Source organism: Patella vulgata, chromosome 2, assembly GCF_932274485.2.
Source record: "Patella vulgata chromosome 2, xgPatVulg1.2, whole genome shotgun sequence".
Lineage (NCBI taxonomy): Eukaryota > Metazoa > Mollusca > Gastropoda > Patellidae > Patella > Patella vulgata.
This window is the reverse complement of record NC_065880.2, coordinates 27468083-27477909: the sequence shown is the minus strand read 5'-3', so window position 1 is coordinate 27477909 and position 9827 is coordinate 27468083. Positions and strand designations below refer to the sequence as shown.

The window sequence follows — 9827 nt, the reverse complement described above, 5'->3', positions numbered from 1 at the left end:
CAATGTGTATCCGAAACCCATCCAAACTACTAAACACATTTCCTCGTCAGGCCATCGGTCTTGCATAACCACGCCGGAAATTTCTCGAACTACATCAGGAACGAACCCAGGACGTCCTGGTGAACGAGCTAATGAAGACGTTCATACCTCCATGCAGTGTATTATAAAGAGAGAGAGAAATGTGGTTTAACGTTCACTCAACACAAACTAGGTTATTTCGGGACTAACATATGGTTTAATTTTATTTCAATAATTCGCTTGCGCATAGGGGTCTTTAGCAGTGGGAGGAAACCGAAGGACCCGGAGAAAACCCACGAGGTTGGACAGGCGACCCTACTCCTTGTCACGTAAAACCGGGGATTCGAAACCAGGCCAGTCGACTCAATGACACACTTTATGATACAACGCGCGCACGCTAACCATTCAGCCCCCCCCCCCCCCCCAGTGTATTATAGAGGAATCTTTTGCTCCGACACTGTCCTACTCTTTATTTGGAATCCCGATTATCAGGTTATTTTTAAACACTGGCAAGACTCAACATGGGATATCCCGAGGAACTTTCTTTGTCAACACAGGGATCCAGTAAGCGAGTCTACCCCATACTCGTGGCACCCAATATCCTGTACAAAACATTGCACTCTGTTATAGTGGCCATGTCGAAAACTGGTCCCGATTATCAATACCATATAGTAGGAAGAAATTATTTATTTATTAACACAAAATATTTATTAACAACTCAACTGTACGTTACAAAACAAAGTCAATTGTACCATTTACAGGGTAACTGGTTTTATGCCTTCTGGGGTTATCGCCCGTGTTAATTCAGAGGCACAGGATATTCACATAACGTGCAGAACTTTTCGGAGCGACCATCATTGGCGCCTAAGAATAGCATACAACCCCACATTCCCTTCCACCTTTAAAAACGTAAACCTTTTGGTAACATGTCGATACACATGTGTCTATGGGACACATACACCAAAATAGTTACGATTACCCTTGGGTAATGGAGTGAGTGGAGCAATATGCCAGTCACTTATTCACGTTCCATGTAACTGGTATACATTGGCCACGCCCTTTATCAAGTTAGTCTGAATTATACTCAACTTACGCTGTCTGCTTATAAACAGCTCTGCTTGAGAACAGACACTAAGCTAGATGACCGACATTTTAATTCAACGATTAATTAGTGTTTATTTAGTTTATTTAGTCTTTGTGTTTATGATAGTGTAGAACCCCATTAAAAATAATATACATTTTTTGAATATGGCTGCCATTCAGGGCAGTTATCTAGTCTCGAAGCGCAAGTCATGATGAGCATCGCTATAATTTCCTGTTACTTGGTCAGATCGATAGCTTGATGAACTTCGCTTAATGTCATTTTACCCTTTGTTATAAGCATTTTTATAGCCATCTGAAAAATAAGAATGCAAAAATAAGATCAATACTTTTTAAACATTTACACTATTGCATAGAAATAAAATCATATATTTGTACACCAAAAGACGAAACTTTAAGATACTATGAATATCAGACCGAAAAAGGTTCGATTCCGTTCGTATTTACAAAGAATTGAAAATATCGCAACATTAGGTGTCTCTTGCAGACGATATAATCACGCTAACTCACTGTAAGTGTTCAGCAAACATCTTTGACCGGCTTCTTTTAAATGTAATTGAATCAGAGATTATTTGTCGTTGATATTTTAGTTTTCATATCTTAATCAAATGTTAAACAATCGATTTGAGTATATTTGATCGTTGATTAATATGGGGGGGGGATTAGATATTGGACCGGAAATGCAAATGTTGATGAGCCGCTTTAAGCGAATATTACTACTGGTTAACGCCATACAGTGTGCTTTTATGCAGCACTAGGACCTACTCTTATTTCGATTTCCAACTGCCAAGGGTTCTTTTCCGTGCACTCAAGCGTGTACACGGGACCTCGGTTTTTCGTCCCATCCGAACTACTATAAACTGTTCTTCGTCAGGTCCTCGGTCCTGCATCACCACGCCAGAAAATCCCAAGTAGATTTCTCAGAGCGAACACAGGACCTCCTGGTTAGCGAGCTAATGAAGACGTTCATACCTCCATGCAGTGTATTATAGGGGAATCTTTTGCTCCGACATTGTCCTACTCTTTATTTGGCATCCCGATTATCATGTGATTTTTAAACACTGACAAAGGTCTACTTGGGTTGAAAATCCCGAGGAACTTTCTTTGTCAACACCGGGATCGAACCCGGACTTCTTACTCGCTGAGCCACCGCGGCTCTTGAAGTGTATGTAATTTTACCTCATCAGTGTGATGTTTATTGGATCTAAAGTCATGTCGGGCCCATTCTTTTAACTCCCGTTGATAATCTTTATCGGGTACTTTTTTGATAGTTCTGAATATATCTCGATATAATTTTAATACTTGAGATCTCAACATAAACTGTAAATAAGCATAATTACAATAAAAGAAAGTGGTGTGAAGTTGTTTGTCTTTGTTTTATTTCTAAATATCAGGCTTTGACTACGTACACTACTCCTTGTATTTGTAAACCCTGTTTGACACTAGTTGCACTTTCTGTGAAACTAATTAGTCACATGATTGCCACGCGCCGTCGGGTAATTTAATTAACAGTACTTCAAAAAAGGTGTAAAAGTAATTAGACCCATGCTTAGGTCGTTTACAATTGATTACAACTGATTTTTATGAGGTTCGTAAAATCGCTAAAATTAAGAAGTACGGTATCCTATGAATTATGTGTCATTTAGTCAAACTTCGGGTTTTGACCGAAATATAAAAAAATCTGTCCTACTAAAATACTGCAAACCATTGCTGAGATATACAAGTTTTAACTTTCAATTTACAAATCGTACTACTGTTTTAGTGGTTTTCATGGTGTTTCACAAACACTAATGAAAATACGTTGCTCTACTAAATAGAAATGGACCAGTTCTTGGATTTTCAATAATTAACTAAATCTAAGGTTATTTTGAAAATAAATTGGTTTACAGTTCATCGAAGTTAGGAAAAACTGGTTTACAGGTCATCGAAGTTAGGAAGTAAAATATAACACTCAATCACTGGAGAGAAAAACTTGGTCTAGTCCACTTTTAAATGGAGTTGTTTCCCTTTAATATCATGTAACGTGATATATTTCATTCAGTTTTCTATATCTTTGAATGAACTGACACATAATTTGAATACACATACCCTTCCTAAACTCAGAACATCCTTCTTCGTCATCTTTGTATTCGGGGACTCCCCAACTGGACCATTAGTTGAGCTTCAGCCTTCAGTTCATGTGATGTTTCTAATCGTTTAGCTGTGACCTTTCTATTGACCTTTATGTAAAGCTATCTGTTTATATTGAGCCGCATAGTGTAGTAGTTCTATTACCCATATTGAAAAGTAGGATGTGGTGTGGCTGATTGACATCACGACATTTTAACCAATGGGGAAGTCGACATCAAAATTGTCGTAATGTCGCGTAAAAATGTCGTATTGTCGCGTATGTCGTAACTCGTAATGTCGCGTAAAAATCTCGTAATGTCACGTAAAAATCTCGCGTTGTCGCGTCATGTTAAAATGTCGTGATGTCGGGTTGTCGCCTTTCCAGAACAATAGTAGAACCGTAGAAGCCCATGCTCATCCATGTTCCTGAAGCAACGATCGCGAGTTTTACAAACATCTAAGATGTACGTAGTTAAGGCGAGATCAAGCCTTCTATTGGAGATGGGGATCAAGTGGCTAAGTGGGTAAGACGCTAGCTCGCTAGCCTGGAGGTCGGGTGTTCGATCCCTGCATTGGCCGAGAAAGTTCATCCAGATTTTCCGGCGTGGTTCTCCCTTGTCAGTGATGCAGGACGGAGGGGCTGACAAGGATTACAGCTGTCTAGTCGTTCGGATGGGACGAAAAACCGAGGTCCCGTGTACACATTGGCGTGCACGTAAAAGATCCCTTGGCAGTTGGAATTCGATATAAGAGTAGGCCGTAGTGCCGCTGTCCGGGCAAAATATGCCCGTCTTCATTAGCCCAGGTTAGGAGCAGAACAGTAGGACGTTAAACCCCATTTCATTTCATTTCTATTGGAGATGATGCTCATCTCAATGGTGTTAGTCAAGAAAGTTCCCCGGAATTCGGAAGCGTTCAGGACAGAGGGCCTGGCAAAGAACAGTGTCTAGTTGTGTAGATGGGACAAAAATCACACGCTCCCGGTACACCCAATCAGCCTTAGATTAGGGTTTAACGTCCTACTGTTTAGCGGCTTGCCTAATTCACAAAAAATCACACAATTCTAATCTTGATTCAGGGTGTCTAGTTCTCAAACTTAAACTGCAGTTCCAGACAATTCGGTTCGCTAGGCACTACTTACGGTTATTTTGTGGGAAAATTATTTAGGTTCATTTTTCGGGCGCCGCCGTCGTATTTATCAGACAAAAATGATACAGCCTTACCTCCCCCACCCCCAGTGTGATTTTATAACCAGAAGGTTTCATGATTTAATCACCTAGTTGGCTGAGAAAATATCTTGGGATTTTCTACGTGCCTTGCCCACCCGGTCTCACCACCCTCCGTGTCAGTGGTGCAATTTAAAATGCCCTTGTATCACTCTCGACTATCTTCATTATCCCGGTTGATGCAGAAAAGAAAGATATTAAACCCCATTCCATTCATTAATTTCATTGGATTAGACTCAGATCATAAAATCTCGGCGTTAAGCCGTATTACATTTTATTTCATTAGGAAGCCATAGAGGGAGTCAGTAGCTGCGGTGGTTCAGTGGATAAGACGCTGCCTCGGTAACTAGTAGGTCCCTGGTTCGTTCCCGGAGTTGGCCGAGAAAGTGACTCGATTTTTCCGGTGTTTCTCCCTTGTCAGTGGTGCAGAACAGGAGGCCTGGTAAGAGACAACTTATAGTCGTTCAGATGGAGCGAGAAACACATTGGAGTGCACGTAAAAGAACACTGGGCAGTGGGGATTTGATATAATAGTAAGCCATAGCGTCGCTGTTTGGGCAAAATGTCCCTCATAGTGCTTAAAAGGTTAAAAATACAGCTTTTTGTCCAAATGATGTAAATTCCGGTGACCACGTATATTTCTAAATCTAATGAACATTCGCAATAGGCAAAAGATGGTGCAATTTGTATTGAAATTGAACAATAATCAACTCTAAAATGTACCAATAGAACAAATTTTGTCCATGTCCTCCATCCGATTACTTCGGTAATATAGATATTATATTGTTCATATTACATGTATAAGACTCCGCCTGGGCTACGAAACTTGGCATTGTGTTTGTTCGCACTATCATTATGTTGGTATAATAATAACGCTTGTGGACAAATGTCGAGTAAAGAAAAAACGAATTTTTTTTTAGTATTTATTTATATAAAATTGTCGTTTGGAATATTCCACCATTTCTATTAAAATCTAGCCGACAAGAAGTTATGGTTATTTCTACCACCATAGCCGGGTCTGTTGGGATTACGATTTGAATTTCTATCAAAGATGGCACCGAAGTCTGGACATGCTCCATTGAATAATTTTCTCTGTTTTCTGGAAAACATAGGAAAATCATATATAAATGTCTATTATTTTCCATTTGCATTATTTATCCTGCTGATCAAATAATTCGTACTGCATTTGTACTGATCGAAGGAGTGTTAGTGAACGTAGCTAACAGGTTGCTGGAAGTTCTGGTTCAGACGCCCAGGAAGTGTTTAACTGCGCTACCTGTTAAAATATAGGTATGGGACTTCCGGAAGAATCTAGTTCTACCCCCCCCCCCCGTTCTTTGTATTGAAGGAAAGGCATCTATCATAACTGTCATGAATATTTAGGCCAGGGCCCCATGGCATCTACAGTCATTTTGAAATGAACGTGTTGCTCCGGTACCTTACATCACAACATAAATGCGATATGTACATTCACGTGCACTGCCACTGATAAACAGGCCGATGGGCATATATTTCGATAACTGGATGGATAATTTAACTTCTACGATAGAATGGACGGCAAAACCACTGGTGAGCGTTTAATACCATAAAACCATAATAGTGTGAGCTATAAACTTACTTGCAGGCGAGTAAACATTCGTTAGGATAAGTTTTACCATTGGCTCCACAAACTGGCGTATATAAATTATGACAAACTGCACATGGGTCAAAACATTCTCCTTTATATTTTAAACTCACCTCACTGAAATAAAATACATAAATACCATAATCTGTCCACAACTGAAAATGCCCATATTACCGGTGAAGAGAAATGGGGTTAGTTAAAGGATTAAAGTTAGGACGGATTCTGAAATCTTTAAATTTATGTTGCACAAAATATCTTAGCTGGTTATTCTGGGTGGACACATGGTACCCAGGACCACCTCCACTAATTTGCAGGATGAAGGATTGTGGGCTGCTGGCAGAGTGTTTTAAGCCTGTGCATTAGATCATATAATATCTCACTCGTGGGTTTCCTCTGGGATATCCGGTTTTCTACCACTGCTAAAGATCCACGCAAGCAAGCAAACAAATTATTTCTATAAAAAGTTATAGCGAAATCTATTCTATTATTCGGGTCTTTGTATATGATTATATGTCCCTTGATGAAAATGAAAAATCAACTATGTCCATCTTCAAGAAACTTGTTTTAACATACCAAAACACTCTACTTACGCACAAGTCATTAGGCATTCGTTGTCATAGGTTTTGTCGTCATTTCCGCAAACCGGATCTAATATTGTCTGACATGCGCACACTTTAGGACATGCGCCATTTGATGCAAGTTTTACTTCCCTGAAAACATTTTATACATAGTGGTATAATATTCGCATGCGGTAGATAAGCCCTGTCCTCTATGCAAGTCATGGTTTTGATCTCACGCTTAACTTAAGTTGACCTACACACTATGAAGATCAAACTACTACATTTTTAAATTGTTCTATTCAAATTTTAGAACCATTGTTTAGCAGTATTTAGCCCGCCAAAGTATATTTTCATTGTTAGATGTTGTATGACGTAACGTAGTTGGAGGACACTAACAAATCGTAAATAATGAAAGTACAGTATAATTTTGATAATCAATCAAAAACAATACTTACCCACATTCTAGAGTACATTTATTATCATATGTTTTACCGTCAACACCACACACTGGTTCATATATAGACTGACAGGCACAGACTTTTGGACAGTGTCCTTCGGAAGCTTGAGCAACTTCACTATAAAATAAATAGAATCTTTATTTAAAGTAGCCAACTTAATATCATCCAAAGTCTTCCACATTGAAAATACGAATTATTTGTCAATTTATATCAACATTGATGTTGTGATCTTCCCGGGAAAAGATGGGCTTCTGATATCCAATATTTAAGACAAAAAAACATTTTACCATTGGTACAAGAATCGTGTACCATAATGCGTTTCAGCGCCATTTGTAACAAAGGATTTGAAGAACGAGGCTAGACATATTCCACAGGTCATGTCAAACAGTGACTTCATATTCTTATCTGGAGAGCATGCGCTATAAATGCCATTTGACTAAGACTTCTGGCGTATTTCGCCAAATATAACTTATTTAAATTAGAGTAATAAACGGAAACTATTGAATGTAAATCAATTTATAAACATTCATATTACATTATTACATGCTACTTTAAGGACACAGCATTTCACATTAATAAGTAAAGACGTTCAAAAGATATTGACCTGGATTAATGATCAATACTAACATACCATATGGTCATCTAAAGGTTACTTACTTTCGCGTGGGGGGGGGGGTAGCGCGTGCGCGTTGTATCATAAGGTCTGTCATTGAGTCAACTGGCATGGTTTCGAATCCCCGGTTGTACTGACAAGGAGTTAGGTCGCCTGTTCAACCTTGTGGGTTTTCTTCGGTACTTTTTTTTTCGGGTACCCCGGTTTCCTCCCACTGCTAAAAAACCCATGCGCACAAGCGAATTATTGAAATAAAATAAAATTGAACCATGTGTTAGTCCCGAAATGACATAGTTTGTGTCGAGTCGACGTTACCCCCTCCCCCCTTATCTGACTTGGGTTAATGTTTTAATCGCATAAATTACCATCTAAAGAACACCATGTTATTGAATCAAGTGGCGTGGCTTCAATTCCCAGCTTTTTTACGTGACAAGGTGAGTGGTAGCTTGTCCGATGTCGCCTCATAGTATACTGCATGGCGTATGGCTATGTTCGTTAAACCCCATTTCATTCATTTGTAAGAAATATATAGATTACTCACGCGCATTGTAGAAGACATGTATTATCATAGGTTTTACCATCAACACCACAGACTGGTTGTAGGGTTGCTGGACATGCACAGATCTTACATTCTCCTTCAGAAGCCATGGCAATGTTTCTGAAATAACAATGCGATCTTATTGACCGAGACTAGAGACTTGTACAAAAACAAAATTATACCATTGAAAAACAACATTAGTCTAAAGCATCAGTCAAATTGATCGATAGTTATGACATGTGACATGTACAAAACTTACTTGCAGTCTAGTTCACATTTATTATCATATGTTTTACCATCAACACCACAAACTGGTTCATATATTTTCTGACAGGGACATGGACAAGCTTCTTCGAAAACAAGGGAAATTCCCCTGGAAAAAAACAAACCGATCAATCCCAATAAAAGTATTAAAAGACGTAGGCGACAGTGGGGTCTGATAGTAATTTATGAATGATTTGAGCAATACGGTATAACATATACCCAGTAAACAAACACAGGACAGGCAAATCAAAATTTCAAATGGGATTGAGAGGTGATAATTTTAGTTTTCTGATACCATAATAGCAGAACTCATTGTCAGTTTATTGACACTCTTGAACTCACAACAGTACACATTATCTGTTTATTGGCACTCTAGAACCTACCACAGTAGACACCGAGGCAGTTTACTGACACGCTAGACGTGCACACGGATGAACATCACTCTTAGTCCCACATGAACGACAAGGGAAACATTTCAGGGCTTAGAATATCCTGAAGGTTCTATTACGCTCCAAGCTAGGAATCAGGGTATTCTAGTCGAAAGGGTGGCTAATATCTCGTTAACCGCCCAGTGTGTTGATTACACCAATACTTACTTGCATTCTAGTTCACAGGTATTGTCATAAGTGTTACCATCACTTCCACAGACTGGTTGATATATTCTAGGGCAAGCACATGGGCAAACTCCTTCTGACTCTAGGGCAACTCCCCTTGGAAAAAAACAAACAGTAACCGGTTAAACTAAACATGAACGTAATAGACTTAGGCTAATGGTTAACTTCGATTATATGTTATTTTTCAAAGGCATTTTCCCTGTTACTGGCACCTGTGATATCGTCAAGTCGCAAACTCGTAATTATCCTAATTACTGCACGAAAAGAAATGAAAAGGGGTTTAACCTCTTACTGTTCTGCTCCGACTAGGATATTGTAGATGGCCAGACGCCATACATTGCGTCATGTCTTACTCTTATATCGAATTCCAACTGCCAAGGGTTCTGTGCACGCCAATGTGAACACCGGACCTAGATTTGTGGTCCCATCCGAAGGACTATACGTTGTCCCTTGTCAGGCCCTGAATCCTGTACCTGTGACACAGGGGGAGGGGGGACCACGCCAAATAAGCCTTCTTGGCCAACACTGGAATTGACACAAGATCTCCAGGTTAGGGAGCCAACGTCTTATTCAGTGGATCACCGCGGCTCCCCGACATGATATGAACGCAGCATTAGGACACAGTCAGTATTCCTCTGTAAACCATAGTATATGAATTTGTGCTCGGGTATTATGCTGATGGAAACGTTAACACAGAAAGTA

General features: G+C 39.5%; 1 protein-coding gene across 1 annotated transcript; it reads right to left on the bottom strand.

The window, feature by feature from the left end:
* Positions 1–5399: 5399 nt before the first annotated feature.
* LOC126809625 (serine protease inhibitor dipetalogastin) lies at positions 5400–9229 on the bottom strand (the record flags this gene model as incomplete). The annotated part of the gene is made up of 7 exons (XM_050534294.1): positions 5400–5553; positions 6073–6195; positions 6669–6788; positions 7094–7213; positions 8251–8367; positions 8507–8620; positions 9108–9229. Coding segments are annotated over 7 exons (849 nt in total), but the record flags the coding sequence as incomplete, so codon positions are not given.
* Positions 9230–9827: the final 598 nt, after the last annotated feature.